The following is a 19,348-nucleotide window of genomic DNA, read 5'->3' as shown; positions in this document are numbered from 1 at the left end:
AATGTGGCCTGTGGTATCTGACATGAGCAGCAGATCCTTTTAAGTCCTGCAAGTTGTGAGGTGGAGCCTCCATGGATCAGATTTGTTCCAGCATTTCCCACAGATGCTCAGTTTTATTGAGGCCAATTTAACACCTTGAACTTTGTCAGGCTCCTCAAACCATTCCTGAAAAATTGTTACAGGGTGGCATCGTGCATTATCCTGCTGATAGAGGCCATAAGGGAACACCATTGCCATGAATGGGTGTACTCTGCAACAATCTCTAGGTAGGTTGTATGTGTAAAAGTAATATCCACATAAATGCCAGATCTAGAAGAAATTGTTCAGAGCAGGCAACCTTCTTCCATTGCTCCAAGGTCAATTTCTGATGTTCACATCACCATGGAAGGTACTTTTGGCTGTGCACAGGGGAAATCATGGGCACTCTGACGAGTCTGCGGCTATACAGCCCTAGATGCAGCAAACAGGAATGAACAGTGTGCTCTGCCACCTTTTCATCATGTCCAGCATTAAGTTTGTCAGCAATGACTTGGAGCCATTGTCCCTATGGAATAATGCAGTACTTTGGATGGTATGGATGTTAATTTGCATCTATTTCCTTGCCTGCAGGGGCCTGGGACATTTCCTCAGTGCCCTTAGGACTCACTGTTAGATGTTCATTCCCTTTCCCTCAATAAGTGAAGGCTGGCATACCATGAATAGGGATTTCTATAAATAGGTAGGGTTGGCCAAGGTTCTGGGAGCAATAGATTTCATCCATGGGGCTCACCCCAATAACAAAGGTGCTAAGTAGAACCGCAAACACTTCCATACAATGTGAAAGTTGAGAACATTTGAGATACATTTTGAATCTAAACTATTTTGCACTTGTCCTATAAATTAAAATACATTTTGACCAGTTCTGGCTGGTCAAAACTGATGATATTAAATAAAGTTGAAATAAAAAAAATAAAATATTCTGTTAGTTGATCATTTTAACAGATTTTCAAATATTAAATTGGCAAAATAATTGGTAAGTTTTACAGTAAGAGGAAAATATTTGGAGTATGCTTTCTTTGGATTTTCGACCTTCTTTTAACATTTCGCTTATCAAATCATATGTTGCCATCTTTAGAGACCAACTTGCATTCCACAGATCAAGTGTGAAGCCAGACAAAACAACTAGGCATACTTACGGTTTTTGTGTCTCATAACTTTTAAGTCGACCCATCTCTCCAGTGTATACTTTGTTCATATTTTCGTCTGTGTGCACCACAAGTTCATACTGACGGATACTGTGGGAGCAGGTGAAGTTATATTTATGAGAAATTGAAACACATTGGTAAAAGTAAAAAAATAAAACAGAAACCCAAGCACAAGCATAAAAGACAAACACACACACAGAATGTATTTCTAAACTAAATAACATTTAAGCTTTGTAATAAGGACAATGGATTAGACATTGTGATTGGCTCAGATCATAACTTCTGATCAAGTCAGCCAGATCAGGGGCAGAGCCAACAGCAGACTGGAATAAAAGTAAGATTTTCTACATTTAGGGGGACAAGAATGATCATATAGTGTTCCTTTAACTATACATAACTGAACCAGTAAAAATATCAAACAGTTACCAGGAAAGAGGACATCAGCTTTCTCTAGTTTTCATGTGTGTCATAAGGCAATACAGAAGTTACCACTTTAATGGTATTAACATTATGGCAATGCCAGCATATGAACATGACAGTTATTTATTCACTAAGCTAGTACTGGCAAAATCTGCCAATTCCACTAAGCATTATGTAACACGTGTAAAAAAATGTACATTGATGAACATGTACTGCATATGATAACGAGGCAATTTACGACAAGTTAGAGAAGGCTTCAAAGAAAATGGTCTGAGGCTCACCTGGAATCTTCTCCTGTTGCCTCTACTCCAAAGTGCTCACAGACAGCTGGCCAAAATTGCTCACGCCACGTGATGAAATCTTCTTCCAAACTGAAAAAAAAAAAAAAAAATATGAAGGCAACATTGCTTCGACGTGGACTCAATAAGCAAACATTTATAAGCAGAGATGTAGCACAAGAAGGTTTGTTCTGAAGAACTCCCTAAACAGCCTAGGTTTCTATTACACTAGCCACCATCAGTTATCTCGGCTGCTTAACTTACTTGCCATCATCATCTCCCATGCCTTGTTCATAGATGCGCTCCCCTCCTAGTTCCTCCAGCCGCTTGTCCACATATTTACCCATGGCATTAAAGTGTTCATATGTCTTATTGCCAAGTCCAAAAACCTGAAATATTTGAATAGACAGAGTTAAAAAAAAAACAGAGTTCCTTTTCAGAAAAAACATTTAACCTTGTATAACAAATACGTAGGACTCCTGCAGAGAATTTTACAATAAAAAAATAAAAAATATATATGAGTTTGTTTACTCCTAGAAATATTGTCCTCATGCATAATCATACATTTATGGATATTTGTCAAAGTCGGAACATTAGACTTTATTTCAAGTGAGAACATGCCACAAAATATGTGCCAAAGCCAATTCTGTCATATCACAGGAAAGTGAGAGGTAAGCTTCAATGTATGTCCAATACAAACTTTATATACACATCAGCCACAACAATAAAACCATCTGCCTAATATCATGTAGGTCTCTCTAATGCTGCCAAAACTGTTATGATACGCCGAGACATGGATTCCAATCGACCTCTGAACAGGTCTTAGTATCTGGCACCAAAACATGAGCAGCAGATAATTTAAGCCCTTCAAGTTGCGAGGTAGGGCCTCCATGGATCAGATTATTTGTTCCAGCACTTCCCACATATGCACAGATTATCTGGGGAATTTAAAGGCCAAGTCAATACCTTATAGCAGCATTTCCCAATTGGCGTTCCGCAAGAACACAATTGGGGTTCCGCCAAAAGTTTAAATAACAAAATGGCAGCGAGGTAGCAGTGGGCAGTGATCTCCATGCTCAGCTCCCTCGCACACAGCAGTGATGCTTGAGTCGGAATATGATGTCACTCCGGCTCCAGCATCACTAAGAGGCGCACGAGGGAACTGAGCAGGGAGATAACTGCTCCCTCGCCGGCTGCACACCAGCTGCTCAGCAGCCCCACTGGACCGCTTGCTCAGCCCAGTAGCCCTACTGGACCAATGGGACATAGAGACTCCATGCCAGCACTCCCAAAGGTAGGGGGGGCTGGGTGGTTCAGTATGTGCCAGTGTGAATCAGGGTGTGTGTGTGTGTGTGTGTGTGTGTATATATATATATATAAATGTCACTGTATCTGTGGGTCAGATATACACTATATATATATATATATATATATATATATATATATATATATATATATACACACACACACACACACACACACACACACACAGTAACCACTGACACAGAGATACACACCGGCACATACAAACACACTGTGTGTCAAGGTGCGTGCATCTGTGTGTCAGATTTATACACATTTATACACACACACACACACACACACCTTGACGCTGTGTGTGTGTGTGTCAGATACATACATACACACACACCCAGTCATCTAGCCATCACTATTTTGCCCTCGCCAAAGTCCCCAAGATCTTTTACTTGCCCATTTTTCCAGCTTCCAACACATGAAATTCAAGAACGGACTGTTTACTTGCTGCCTAATGTACCACATCACTTGACAGGTGCCATTGTAACAGCATAATCAATGCTATCCACTTCACCGGTCAGTGGTTTTAATGCTGTGGCTTACCAGTGTAAAGCCATGTTCCATGGTTTACATACAGACATGGGACAAAATTGCAATTGATACCCACAGCAAACTTTAGACCAGAGAGATCAGTGTCCGTTTCCTGTAGCCAGTCATAGAAGTCCTGAGCATTATCTGTAGGATCCCCCTCACCATAAGTGGCCATGCAGAATACAGCAAGAGAATTCTCGATTTCAGAAAGACGACTTAGGTCAGCCTGTAAAAAAAATGAAAATTAATTTAAAAAGATTGCGTGGGGATTTATTTTAACACGCTAGAGGAGTAAAACCCATGGATATGGCAACTGTACACTCATCCTGACTATATGTACACAGAGGGATCCATCCTGACCACTCAAAGAGACACTAAAGGTTGCAGCCTCATGAGCCAGCAGGAGCACATGTGTGTTCTACTTCACAAATAAGTAAAGATTCTTCATGGATGCCCCTACACCCAGAAAAACATGACTTACAGTCTCTTAAATGAACTTTTAAAAAAATATTTCAAAATCAAAAACTAACAGAGGACATTTTTTATTCTAAGTTAATCTCATGACCGTTTCACATGGTGGCCATTAACAATGCTGGCGTAGAACTAGTTAAAAAAAAACAAAAAAACTTTGCAATGAATAAGACTCAGGAATGTCTAGCTAGTCAATGAATCTGTCTTTCATTGCGCAATTACAGTTTTCATGGATGAAAAGGCCAAGACCACCAAATAGTGGTGGCTTCTTGTGGATGACTGCTTTTAATAAGCACTGCTCTTTGCATGCATAGCTTGATTTGTTTGTCTTTAAGGAATGTACTAATTGATTAAACATGCAGTAAGAGACAACAAATCCAGGCTATTGCAAACAAAAGCCCTGACGACAATGTGCCATGATAGACAAGTGCACTGCCATCTGCCGCAATGTCGAAAATATGCAATGACATTAAGCAGGGGGGAGAGTGAAAGGGAGATCTATAGTAGACTGAATTTAACAGAGGTCATACAGGTTGGATGTGACAACCGAAGCACCAAGCAGAACAAAGTCAATTGTCACTGGGAATAGATCTGCAATCATTTTATTGTCTGGAACTTTTTTTTTTTTTTTTTTAGGGGAATTCTGGCGATAATCAAAATGTTCTTTTTTTATACACTTGCCTTCGTTCAAGATCTAAAATCACTGTGGACCATGCCGGCTCTTGCTAAATACTAAAGAATAATGAAAACCAGTAACAAAAATGAAGGACATCTGCATGTATCATGCTCTGAAAACCTATAGCCGGGCAGAACTAATGAATTGTACATGTAGTAAAGGTTAAAATATCCAAATTGGCCAAAACTCAAAACCAATTTACGTTCCTGGCCTGGCTCTCAATGACTTTGCCTATGTGCATTAAACATGCTGCTCAGACACTGTGGCTGAGACTTAACAGAATTGGTTCATTGGAACTTTTACTCGCTATTAAATTGATGGCATGGCATTAGTCTATAGAGCTGTACAACACTGGAATCATCTTCCGGAAAACATCAAATACTGCATTAGTTTAAAAAAAAGAAAAAAAAAAAAAAAAAAAATCTACCTCTGTGTTTCCAAACAGACCGTACAACTAGCAACTGCTAAAGTTTGATTGTCATTTTTTGTATATGCCAATACACATTAAAGGATCACTATAGGGTCAGGAACACAAACATGTATTCCTGACCCTATAGTGAAAACCTACCATTTAGATGGCTTGCCCCCCCCCCCCCCCCCTTAGCCCCTGCCGGCACTGGCCCCGCCCCCTTGGTGACATCAAAATGTTCCCATGGGGAAAGCATTGGATTGGCTATGAGGAAAATGAGGAAAATTCAGCGTCCCCCATGCAGAGCGTGGCGACGCCGAACGGCAGGGCTGCAACAACTACATTAACCTGCAGTTGTTCTGGTGACTATAGTGTCCCTTTAGCAATAAGGATTAATCAATTTCACAATAAGGGGAGGGGGGGCACAACACAGAATAGTCATATGAAAGGAGTTTAAAGGTGAAGTAAATAAAACAAACAAATGCCCCTGAATGCGAGTCATATCACCAGTGTGTTTCATCTACAAAAGATGTCTGACAATTACGGGGAGTCAAATATTCAGTGTCCTAATAGCAGGTTTATCAAACAACAAATCTGCAACATTAATATGTCATGACAGCAGAGGCTACACGCAAACTTCATTAAAGAGGATACTACTATGGTTAAAATGTTAAGCAATGTGTGGGACACTTCATTGGCAGGGTACTAAATGCACCAATAGTAAAGAATCAAAAATTAACACGTGAACCAGACCTCCTCAACTCAAAAAGTTCACAAAACTGGAGTGCATAGCAGGACTTCCATTCTAAAAAGTATACACAAAGGCCATACATATGACCTAGTGCAAGGAGAACTAGACACAAAATACACAAGCAATTTAAAAAAAAAAAAAAGTTATATATAGTCTGGAAAGGCATTTTTTCCACATCGCAGGTTTACATTTAAATTTAAAATAAGCCAAATGGAGGTCTTCAGACTACAATGTCCGTTCTAATTGTTGAGGGATCCATTTTGGCACTGCAGCCATCTTATTGGAGTCATTAGGTCCAACAATAATTCTAATATTTCAGCCCCTCAGCATTGACATTATATACACTTGCAAATACACGTAGATCATCAAGTTATGCAGTTCACACGCACACAACTGTATTCAAGTAAAGCTTCTATAGTTGTACCATCTCATACTCCTCCGGGTCAGCAGACATCCCTCTCATGCCATAACGGTGAGCATCTTTTGCTAGTCGATTGGAAAATTCTTCTCCAGTTCCAGTCTGCGAGCCATAAAATACCACTATGTTTTTTCCCTGTTGGAAAACAAACAAAAAAATACATTAATTTACAGGTTGTTATCACAATTCCATAAAGACCTTTGATAGCATCTAAATACATTAGTCCCCTTAAAACATTATCTACAGTGCCTTGCAAAAGTATTCACCCCCCCTTGACTTTTTACCTATTTTGTTACATTACAGCCTTAAGTTCAATGTTTTATTAATCTGAATTTTATGTGATGGATCAGAACACAATAGTCTAAGTTAGTGAAGTGAAATGAGAAAAATATATACATAAAACTATTTATTAGAAATAGAAAACAGAAAATTGGCATGTATTCACTCCATTTGTTATGAAGCCCAAAAAAAGCTCTGGTGCAACCAATTACCTTCAGAAGTCACATAATTAGTGAAATGATGTCCACCTGTGTGCAATCTAAGTGTCACATGATCTGTCATTACATATGCACACCTTTTTTGAAAGGCCCCAGAGGCTGCAACACCTAAGCAACAGGGACCACTAACCAAACACTGCCATGAAGACCAAGGAACTCTCCAAACAAGTAAGGGCAATGTTGTTGAGAAGTACAAGTCAGGGTTAGGTTATAAAAAAAAATATCCAAATCTTTGATGATCCCCAGGAGCACCATTAAATCTATCATAACCAAATGGAAAGAACATGGCACAACAGCAAACCTGCCAAGAGACGGCCGGCCACCAAAACTCACGGACCGGGCAAGGAGGGCATTAACCCCTTAACGCCGTTACGGCGTGCTATGCCGTCACGGGTTAAGTGGGCTTTAAAGCCGTTATGACGGCATAGCACGCCGTAACGGCTTGCAGCCCCAGGAGGTAAGATGTACTTACCTCCGCCGCGATCCGCTTCGGGAGGACTGCCTCACAGCCCAGGCAGCCCTCCCACGGCAAATCAGGCCCCCGGGGGCCATGTGATTGCTCTCAAAGAGCGATCACATGGCCCCCTATAGCTGGCTGTGGATCTGCCAGCAGGGGGACTGTTTGAAATATCAGACAGTCCCCCTGCTGGTGGGAAGTATAAAAAATAAATAAAATACAAGTGTGAAAATATATTAAATATATATTTTACAATATAAGTATATATATTAATATTAAAATACACTTAGAATGACGTTACATATATAATATATATATATAATAGATGTACATATATATTATATATAAATACGTATAATTAAAATAAATAAAATAAAATAAATAAATAATTGAAACAAAATTTAATATAAATTATATATGCATATGTAATTTCATTCTAACTGTATTTTGTTATTAATATATATATATATCGGTAACAAAATACACTTAGAATGACTATATATCTATATATCTATATATCTATATATCTATAAAAAATACATCTATATATAAAAAATACAAATAACCGCAAATATATATATATATATATATATATATATATATATATATATAATTACATAAAAGATTACATTAGTATACACGTAGAATTTCAATACCTATAAATGCATATATATTAAAATTCTACATGTATATTTAAATAATCTTTTAACGTAATTATGTGATTTGATTAATTAAAATTTGATTGACATGCCTGGCAACACAGGGAGAAAGTGCAGCGAATTTAATTCGCAAGCACTATATTTGACCCTGTAACTCTCCAAGACACCATAAAACCTGTTCATAGGGGGTACTGTTTTACTCGGGAGACTTCACTGAACTCAAATATTCGTGTTTCAAACTGGTAAATTGTATTACAACGATGATATTTTAAGTAAAAGTGACGTTTTTTGCATTTTTTACAAGCGAACGGCACTTTTATGGTCTATATTATTGTTGTAATATGTTTTACTGTTTTAAAACACTAATATTTGTGTTTAGTGAAGTCTCCAGAGAATAACAGTACCCCCTATGTACAGGTTTTATGGTGTTTTGGAAAGTTAGAGAGTCACATATAAGGCTTGCATTTCATTTTTTTCACATTGAAATTTGCCAGATTGGTTATGTTGCCTTTGAGAGCGTATGGTAGCCCAGGAATGAGAATTACCCCCATGATGGCATACCATTTGCAAAAGTAGACAACCCGAGGTATTGCAAGTGGGGTATGTCCAGTCTTTCTTAGTAGCCACTTAGTCACAAACACTGGCCAAATATTCGTTTTTTGCTTTTTTCACACAAAAACAAATATGAACGCTAACTTTGGCCAGTGTTTGTGACTAAGTGGCTACTAAAAAAGACTAAACATACCCCACTTTCAATACCTTGGCTTGTCTACTTTTTCAAATGGTATGCCATTATGGGGGTAATTCTCATTCCTGGGCTACCACACCGTCTCAAAGGTAACATTACCAATCTGGCAAATTTCAATTTGAAAATGTAATGTTCTATATTTGACCCTGTAACTTTCCAAAACAACATAAAACCTGTTAATGGGGGGTACTGTTGTACTCGTGAGACATCGCTGATTACAAATATGTGCATTTTTTTTTTTGCAGTAAAACCTAACAGTATTATGACATTCACAGTTAAAATGTCAGACGGAAATGCAAATTTAAAAAAAAAAATCTTATTTTCTCACTTTTTTTACTTTTATTCATAATAAATGATGTTCCATATATGAATAGTTAATGATAGATTAAAGCCCTGTTTCTCCTGAACAAAATGATATATAATAAGTGTGGGTGCATATAATTTGAAAGAGGGGAACTACGGGTGAACAGACATATAGCGCAAATTCCAGTTTTTGTTTACGTTTTGTTTTGATCAGAACGTGCACTATTGACTCCGTCCTGAAGGGGTTAATCAGGGAGGCAGCACAGAGACCTAAGGTAACCCTGGAGAAGCTGCAGAGTTCCACATCAGAGACTGGAGTATCTGTACATAGGACGACAATAAGCCGTATGCTCCAAAGAGTTGGGCTTTAGGGCAGAGTGGCCAGAAGAAAGCCATTACTTTCAGCAAAAAACAAAATGGCACCTTTTGAGTTTGCGAAAAGGCATGTGGGAGACTCCCAAAACGTATAGAGGAAGGTGCTCTGGTCTGAGGAGACTAAAATTGAACTTTTCAGCCATCAAAGAAAATGCTATGTCTGGCACAAACCCAACACATCACCCAAAGAACACAATCCCCACAGTGAAACATGGTGGTGGCAGCATCATGCCGTGGGGATGTTTTTCAGCAGCCAGGACTGGGAAGCTGGTCAGAGTTGAGGGAAAGATGGATGGTGCTAATACAGGGATATTCTTGAGCAAAATCTCTACGGAGGTTCCCCTTCCAGCAGGACAATGACCCCAAACACACTGCTAAAGCAACACTTGAGTGGTTTAAGGGGAAACAACTTGAAGGAGCTGGAGCAGTTTTGCAAGGAGGAATGGGCAAAAATCCCGGTGGTAAGATGTGGCAAGCTCATAGAGACTTATCCAAAGCGACTTGGAGCTATGATTGCCACAAAAGGTGGCTCTACAAAGTATTAACTTTAGGGGGGTGAATAGTTATGCACATTGACTTTGTATGTTATTTTGTGCTATAGATCTTGAAAGTTGTGTTTTGTAAATTAAATGAGGCCAATCCTCAAGCAATCCATGTTAATTAGGTCGTGAGGCAACAAAACACGAAAAATGCCAAGGGGGGTGAATACTTTTGCAAGTCCACACACACACACACACACACACACACATTTTGTATTGGTGAGGAAAATTGACAGGAAAAGCTCTTCTAGTGTGGAGATATCCAGCCCATATGCTTATCACCAGCCTTACATATGAAATTTGAGGATCGACAATGCACAGTGTGCATTTTGGTTAATGGTATATAAGCTTTTCAGAGTTGGTTTGTAGTCCCTACTTTTATTTACTAAATCTATAATACACAGACCCAACATATTATATTATATTAACACCCTCGCACAAATGAGGCGGAGCCAACAAAACAAAAAAATTAAATACACACCAATATGCCTATCCTGTTAACATGGACTGAACCATACAGTAATGGGAGAAACAGGACAAAAACATGCAGTGAGAATGTTTTTATTCTGCTCATAAACCACTGGAATGCAAATAGCAAAGGTTTGAGGGTTATGACAAAGTGTCTCCATGTTGCAACATAGTGAAAATGACTGAGTATAGATGGTAGTCACACTCACCGTCTTCTTCATTTTTTCCACAAAGCTGCTTTCCCGGCCAGAGGTATTCCTAGGAAAGAAAAAAAAAATAGGTCAATGACAAGGTCTCATGGCTCTGAGATGAATCCACATTCTAACCATTTATAACAGCAGTATGAAGCAACCCAACAATTCTAGTAACCAACATTTGAATACCAGCTTTTATGGAAGCCATCATTTACATTTGACACAGGTGTCCATAAACACCAAATTATGCAAGCAAATTAACTGGCACTGTCCAGAGTGTGCAGCCCTGACATTTTGACAATTAAACCAGCGTAACCACAAGGCTCAGGACCAAACTGATAACTTCAAAATACATTTAGTGAAAACACTGCACCATGAAGTTCACTGATAAACACCCACTCACCCCCACACAACAATGTTGAACTTATTTTCTAGTATCCCCCTCTGCCTTTTATTCCCATAACATAACATATTTACTTATAAAGACTGGACAAGATATCGCTAGCCTACAAAAAATACAAAATAAAATTAATTTAAGAGTAAAATAAACCACAGATTGCACAGATGTAGAGAGAAGCCAGGTGATTCAACTAACATACTATATATATATATATATATAATTCCAAAGCCACTAAGCTAAGATTGCAGTCAATGGAATTAATTTATAGAGATAACCGCAAATAAATATACATTTTATTTTACACACAGACACTCCTAGACCTATACAAAAAGCAATTGCTGGAAAGATATTAGAGAGAATTTACGCTAACAAAGTTTAAAACCCATTACCTTTGTCGCCTTATTCACGTGTTTTACTCTTTAAACTTGTATTCAAATATTTGTTGGTAGCCCAGTAAATATCATTCCTATATGTGTTTTTGCAAATGTCAGCCATAAGCATTAATCACTGGTGTACTGGCTGTGAGTGATGGGCATCTCCTAATCCCAAGAACATTTAGTGTTCTTTAATTTATTTATACCAGACACAGCACTCATTCATACATTTAAGGAAACCCACAGAATTTCTCATGAATCCAGCTTCCTTCACTGTAATATTAATCTGCACATTTCCCCAAACTGGCAAGTAGCATGTAAAGCTCCAATCCAAGCAAGTCAATGGACATGCAAAGAATGTTGTTTAGTCTACGGTTGTACACAAAATGGTTATGTTTCATGCCTGCTGCCAATTCAGTCTAGATCCTGTTAACATAGAACCTGATTGATCATTGCAAATGTGTGTGGTGTAGTTACCAAATACCTCTGCTCCTTTTACAAAAAACAAAAAAACAAACAAAAAAATTATATATTTATTTATTTATTATTGCCATTTATATAGCGCCAACAGATTCCGTAGCGCTTATATATAAATACTCATATTTAAATACTCACAGTATACCACGCATGAGAGACCAGGGCAATAAGCAAGCATATATATAAAAATATTACTCTTTTTAATTATAGGAATGCTGTACAAAAATATATATAAAAAAATAAATAAAACAAAAAAAAACAAACACAGATTGGTCAACATCAGTAGTATCTGAGAGGGCTTAACTAAATTTCAGTTTGATGGTTTAACTGCTCTGAAAGAACAGCTCTTACACTTACACACACCATGTCAGCGCTGAACTCCCCAAGAGAGGAAATATGAGACCCACATTCTCATGAGAAGCAAGTTCAAACAGCTTTGGAAACAAAACCAAGAAACTATCGGAATCCAAGTTTCTCAGCTGAATCCGTGCCCTCACTCCCCCCACCTCCTTAGCCTGGTCTCTCACTCATTTACAGATACATGCCTTTATACATACATACATACATACACCCATCTACAAAAACATACAAAGGCCAAAACCACATTGATCAACAATTATGTTTCTACCACAAAACCCAACTGACCTTGCCAAGGAGACCTCTTCTTGCGGGACTGAGCTTAGACATCCCATCTTTGGTTTTTTGGCAGCACCACTTTCTTGTCAAAGCACAAAAATCAATGGTGATAAATAGAGCCCAAAAATGGTATAAAGCACCTTTTGTAGATGGCTTTCTGTTCCTGTCATTTTCAGAGCATATTTAAATACTCACAGTATACCACGCATGAGAGACCAGGGCAATAAGCAAGCAGAATACGCTTTCACGGTCAGAGACAACTATTTCCATGTCAGCCTTTTCAACACACCCCTACAGGGGACTTTAAGACTTCTTAACAGCAACATAAGAGCAAGAGGGAAAAAAAAAAAAAAGCAAATAAGGAAAAGTAAAAGAATCCTTCACATCTGGCAAAAATGAAAAAAAAAGAATGGGAAGCGAGAATGAAAGATCCCAAGGTCCACTGCTCCCTAGTTCCCTCTCCTCCCCCTCCTCCTCCTCCTTTCTTCCTCTTTATCTGTTTAGAACAAGAAAATCCACACTCCCCTTCCTTCCGCCACCCTCTGGTTTCCTGGGAAACTGTTTTGTATCAGACGGGTTCCCCTGTCTCACACACTTTGCTCCAGCATTACACCCACTAAGCATCTCTGTTCACTGGCTGATCTAGTTCCCAACTATTAAGGGGTTGTGAAGTGGATGACTGTCTTATACGTCCCTGCCCTGTATGCATCAAGTTATTTAACCATGTAGTGGTGAGAATGTTGAGAACTATTTCAGGATCCATAAAAAAAAAATGTAAAAAAAAAATGTGTTTTTAAATAGAAAAATTATTATACAAGTCTTGTGGTGAAGCAAATAAATTATAGATTAAAATAATGCAGAATACTGGCTAAGCCAATAGGTTAAGAGAGAAAGCTCCTAAATGTGCAATCAATGCACATATACAAAATTTAAATTATATTGTACCGATGCAGAATCTGTTGGCGCTTTATAAATACCAGTAATAAATAAATTCTTCTGTGTAAAAGAGAGTAACTAATGAATACAATTATCTGAATATTACAATTTTCAAATAATCTAAAGTTGCAGTATATCCAAGTTTTAAAACCGACCCAAAAAAAATAAAAAATAAATAAAATCATATTTAACAGTGAACGTCAACTTGTTTAGTATAGAAAGCTGGGAAGATTTTTCAGATTAAATACTAAAAACTTTAGGCTCAATCTACTGTCAGCCCCACAGTGTACAAAAAGAGGAAAATAGCCACTGTTACTCTTCGCTACATTCACTTCACAGCTAACAATTCAACTATAAGTGATACCACAAGGAGTACACCAAAAGGCATTAGTTTGAAGATACTTCTTTTGTATTGGCCAACATCCAAGATCTTAAACACAACCTAAGGGGTGCTTTGCACAGCAATACCAAGAAACAAAGTGACAAAATGACAAAACGAACACTCCACTGAAACTAAATGGCACATCCAGACAGCTGTAATTAAGTACAAATGTAAAGTGCGTGGTTCATTCAAATAGAGACAACCATAACCCAGAAAGACTTCCAGGTTTATTGGAATCCAAAAGACTGGTTCATGGGATGAGGGTTACATCTGGATGCCCACAGACCCTGTAATCTAGTGGAGCCAGAAACATTTCTCCTCTATAAAACAAGACTAAGCACTCCAATCTATTCTCCCAATACAAGCGAGGGATTAACATACACTAGGGCCTCTGGGTGAAGGAGATCTATTAAAAACTACCCTTTAATAATGAGATACCAGTCTACTAGTGCTTACAACGATAATACCAGCAAAGCACAATGTTGTGTTCCTTCTACTTTACTAAACCTCTCCTCAATTAATATCCACTCCAAGTGCCAAGTACAGTGCACATTGATATGCCAGTTAATGGTGTAAATATGCCTTTATCCATCTAGCTGCAATTAATTTTTTTACCAATTTAAAACGCCACATTCATTTTAGTATGATTTCAATCATAATACGTTGACATAGTTCTAAAGCTCTGCATATGGCACACATTCTATTTCACAGGAAAGGATAGGAAATCTGTTATCATAAATTTAACCTAGAGGAAAAATATTTGCGCCCCAACCCACCACCACAAAATAAAATCGAAACATTTATACATTCCCCCATCAAAACGCCTTGAATGTTGGAAAGATAGATTTAAAATTCTATCAAAAGGTTGCTCAAGACCTCCGCAATGTGTAGAAGGAGGATATCCACGAGGCACATCGGGAGATAAGTGTTGTGACTCAGAGGGCAACAAGGGTGGAGGAGAGAGAAAGAAAGCCAGAGACTAAAGGATACAGGGTACAGAGACAAAATTAACAGAGCTACTCAACAAGTCAGACAAATGCAGAGAACCATGGCATCAAGGCACAGACGCCGGAACGTCAGACTGAGAGGGATCCCAGAAGAGGTCAGTGGGGAGGAGCTCTTACCATATGCCCAGAGACTTCATATTCATGGGCCTTAAAAACAGAAGTGACCCATTCATGCTCATGGTGGCTTTCTACATCCAAAAGGCCGCTATGGCACCGGCTGACGCACCGAGAGATGCCATAATTGTGACAAAGGAAATAGCGGTTCACGTCACAATCATGGCCTGCTCACGGGAGATGGGCACGGTCAAGTTTGAGAACAGTGTGGTAACATACCATTTGCGGTGCTGGTGGAGAAATGCAAACTGGCACCAGTCGCCAAATAGCGCAGGGGCCGAGAGGTGTGCTGTAGATGGAGCCTTATTAGTCCCATGTGGAGACCAACTATACACCTTCACGTCAGAACAAGACCCGCGCACACACTGGCACAAACAGAGGATCAACCGCGAAACCCCGAGCACAACAGCTGACACCACCCCGAACAACAAGCTGATAACCAGGGGGAACCCGGGAGGAAGCGCCCCACAGAAGCTACCCAAGCTACGGGTTCCTGGGCAATTGAGACCCTGACCAGGAGGTAGACATTACCCGCCCGAGCTCAACCTCAAAGCAGAGGTCAAAGCATGGACTTTACAACCTGACTCTTGCAACAAAGGCCCAAAGCTGAATTAGTCCGCTCCTAATCAATATAGCCCACTGCATTGCACCACTACAGTGGCCACCCCAGGACACAACTACCAACCCCACACCATAATGTTCTGTTTGTCACAATGCAATGCCCACAATGTTATTGTTTAGGTTCTGCTGACGTACATGTTTCATGTCTGCCGGATGGTGAACCGCACCGTCCGACTAATTTCTTAACCAGTTACGGATCTGCAATATACCTGTGTATATAAAGCTAATAAAATACAAAAAAAAAAAAAAAAAAAGAGAAAATAATTTTTTTAAAATTCTAGGATTACTGATATGCTCCTCTTATTAGAATACAGGATTATAGATCATTCTGAAGGGTTCACAGACTCCTCAAGATACTATTCTAAACCTGAAACAAGAAACTGCTCATGTTGAAAACATTGGGAAAATAGCATATGGCCTTAAATCCCCAATATCTCTGGCATCACTGGACATATATTCCAAGTGCTCCCCATACAGTAAAACTTTGCTACGCAGGAAAACGGATTAAAATACAAAGATGCACTAGGATTCAACAGATACATTTCCTTTTTTGCTTTGCAAGTAGCGCTTTTTCATATACAAGAAATTACTATGTAGCGGCCTCCAGTATAATTGTAGTAGTAGCAGTTGTAACAAAATAGTCAGCTTGCACTTCCATCACCAACAATTTTCTCATCCTGCTGGAATAGTTTTTTTCTTTTGTAAACAGCATACATTCACTGAGAGCTGCAAAATTCATCTCCCAGTCCCTAGCTTTCCCACATCCTGTAACATGAGACTCCTTTTGTAAGTCGCTCAATCGCATTCTACTTAGGAGTTCAAGTCTGATGCTTCCCCACAGGGCCTCCTTACCCACAAGGAATCCCTTATGCAAACATCTTAAGGCAGTAGGGCTTGGCAGCAAAACTCAGCATGATCCATGGACCAATATTTATTTATTTATTTTTAAATACAGGTATCCTAGAAGTTGACAGACAGGTCAGGAATACATTGCAGAGGACATGCAGCAGGGCACAAAATCAACAACCAAAAGATCAGTCTAAATATACATTGTATATTGTAATGTAGAAAAAAGTACAATTGAATAATTACAGCTGTATAGGGTTATATGAAATACCGATCAGTGTGCTACTTTGTTTAACAAGGGCATAGGGGTCACAATTGCAGTCCACAGTCCACTAACAAGGATTGCTGGTTTGTCAAAAGTGGTTAATAAAAAGGTCATTATAAAAAAAGTGACTGTTTGAAATGTGGCCTTATTCAATCCCAAAATTAAGACTAGGTAATTGTTTAACTACTTACGGACTACACAACGTAAAAACGGTCACTGCATTCAACAGCAAGACTAGGTCCATGGACCAGGAGAAAAATCTATATATCATTCAATAACTTTGGCTCTCCTCCATCCACTGACACATTTGTGGCCACTTAGGCAGCTATCAGATGCAATTTGGCATATAAATTGCTACTCCACTGCCTGTTCCAGGGCGGGATAAGATGCTTAGCAATGGTTTGCTCTCCTACCTGGGTCCTCACTGGGTTCTGATGCAACCTGGTGGTTCAGAGAAGCACTTTCAGCTTCTGAAAAGCTGCAGTAGCCAGAAAAATTCATAGGCTGAGAGCGCCATGTCCACTTTTTGTGAGTTTTGATGGAAACTAAAATTTTCACTTTAAAGGCAATGGCACCCTACCATTGCAGACTGTTTAGATTACACATGCTCTATGGGACGACCAACGCATGTGCATAGTTCCATGGCTGACAGATGAGGTCACCAATAACAGACGAGTAGGCTGCATTACATAGAAATCCGGGGTAACAACAGAAAGTACTAGGGAAAGAGCCCACTACTATACTCAATGTACACAAAGAAGACTGAAATTATTCAATTGCAAATAGAGAGGTCCTATTGCTTACATTACTGTAAACATTTCATCTCAAGTAAGCAAGCACATTATTAAAAAGATTAATCTCCTAGAGTCTGAAACCTCAAAGTAATTTGCACATTCAACTGAGTTTTTAGGACACTTCTACAGGGGCATGAACATCCCACTAAGACCACACAAGGCTCTCTAGGCTTCCCAGCAGAGTGGAAGGGGGTGTGAAAGGATGAGCTTCAGGGTTTCCAGCTTAAAAGAACACCAAGTTTAGGAATACAAAGGTGTATTCCTGACTCTATAGTGTTAAAAACACTGTATTGATGGCCGGCCCCTCCTTGTCCCATTTAAAAATATAATAAAACTTACCTTTTTTCCAGTGCCAGGCGGATTTTCCGGCACAGGCTCCGCCCCAGATCCGCCTCCTTGGCCAACATAATACGAATTGACAATCTCATCTAAACCAATGCTTTTCCAATTCTAGCGATCTCAGCCAAGCAGGCGGGATGGGGCAAAGCCAAACGCCATGCTGGCCAATCAGCATCTCCTCATAGAGCCTTCAGTATTTCCAAGCAGAGCGTGGGAGGCGCTGAACATCCGTGCTGCATGTTGTGCACCTGTCTGAGTGACTGTCACTGGAGGAATTACTAAGCAGCAATGTAAACACTGCCTTTTCTCTGAAAAGGCAGTATTTACATCAAAAAGCTTGCATGGACATACTATTCACACCAGAACAGTTACATTAAGTTGTAGTTGTTCTAGTGACTATAAAAGCATAAAAGCTGACGTGGCTTCTCTAAAACTGTTACAATTTGGAATATGTTGGGTTCTGCACCTTAGTTAAAGCAGGGGGACTACCTTTAGGCAAACTCATATCTTGAAGTTTTTAAAAAGGTTTTAGAGCAAACCGATTCAAATACAAAGAGAGCTATAACATCTGTGCTTTAGAATGAGTAAATTACTGTGCTTAATAACTAAAAAACAGTCATCGCTCTTTAAGAGCTCCTCAAGTTCAAGGAAATGTTCATGGCAGCGGTAACAGTTGCTACTAATGAGCATGTGTAGGGGAAACTGCTTCTATTGCTCGTATTACTGTAACTGTAATTACTCGCTCAAAGAGAAATATGAGAGCGCAATTCTTAAAATAGAAGACGTTGATAATTACTTGTTTAGGATCCAGTTTGTGCAAAGATGCCACCATGGTAGAATAATTCCTTTTTAATTTCTAAATTTATAAGACTGCTTTTAGCGCCACCTTATAGCACTCTCTCCTATTTTGTTTATCCCCCTAAAATAAATTGTTATTATTTATTATTATTATCATCGCCATTTATTTAGCGCCAACAGATTCCGTAGCGCTTTACAATATTATGAGAGGGGGATTTAACTATAAATAGGACAATTACAAGAAAACTTACAGGAACGATAGGTTGAAGAGGACCCTGCTCAATCAAGCCTACATTCTATAGGACATCATTACTACTGCAATCAGTGTGGAAGAGATGAAAGGAGGGGAGACAATGCGTTTCTTCCATGCAGGCTCTGCCTGCCAGTGGGAAACAGTTAAGCGGGTCTGCAGCGTGCAGAGCGTGCTCACATTTAAAACACTGAAGTGGTCATGGAGGTTAGAGAATACTGGAAAAGTACATTGGGAATGCTTGACAGATTTATAGGATTTTTCCAATCCAGTGCGGATAGGGCAGGAATTTAAGACAAAGGTTTTGCTCCCATTAAGCATAGCGCCTATGAATTTTAAAGCAGACCATATAAACTACCGCATATACTCGAGTATTAGTCGAGTTTTTCAGCACATTTTTTGTGCTGAAAAACCCCC

At 39.1% G+C, this 19,348-nt stretch overlaps 1 protein-coding gene across 2 annotated transcripts in view; it reads right to left on the bottom strand.

Annotated features, from left to right (window-relative positions):
• The window catches only part of LOC134612363 (NADPH--cytochrome P450 reductase), a 68,761-nt gene that overhangs the window by 15,632 nt on the left and 33,781 nt on the right, over positions 1 to 19,348 (bottom strand). The window contains exons 1-7 of one of the 2 annotated variants that reach the window (XM_063456710.1): positions 12,589 to 12,958; positions 10,708 to 10,756; positions 6,459 to 6,587; positions 3,804 to 3,953; positions 2,147 to 2,271; positions 1,886 to 1,975; positions 1,176 to 1,274 (exon numbers count right to left, since the gene is read on the bottom strand). In XM_063456710.1, the coding sequence (XP_063312780.1) occupies positions 1,176 to 1,274; positions 1,886 to 1,975; positions 2,147 to 2,271; positions 3,804 to 3,953; positions 6,459 to 6,587; positions 10,708 to 10,756; positions 12,589 to 12,635 (689 nt within the window). In that variant the 5' untranslated portion in view covers positions 12,636 to 12,958. Of the gene's footprint in view, positions 1 to 1,175; positions 1,275 to 1,885; positions 1,976 to 2,146; positions 2,272 to 3,803; positions 3,954 to 6,458; positions 6,588 to 10,707; positions 10,757 to 12,588; positions 12,959 to 19,348 lie in introns of those variants that run through there. The other variant, XM_063456701.1, reaches the window with a different exon arrangement.

Source organism: Pelobates fuscus, chromosome 1 (assembly GCF_036172605.1).
Source record: "Pelobates fuscus isolate aPelFus1 chromosome 1, aPelFus1.pri, whole genome shotgun sequence".
NCBI classification, from domain to species: Eukaryota; Metazoa; Chordata; class Amphibia; order Anura; family Pelobatidae; genus Pelobates; species Pelobates fuscus.
This window is presented reverse-complemented; position numbering and strand designations above follow the sequence as displayed.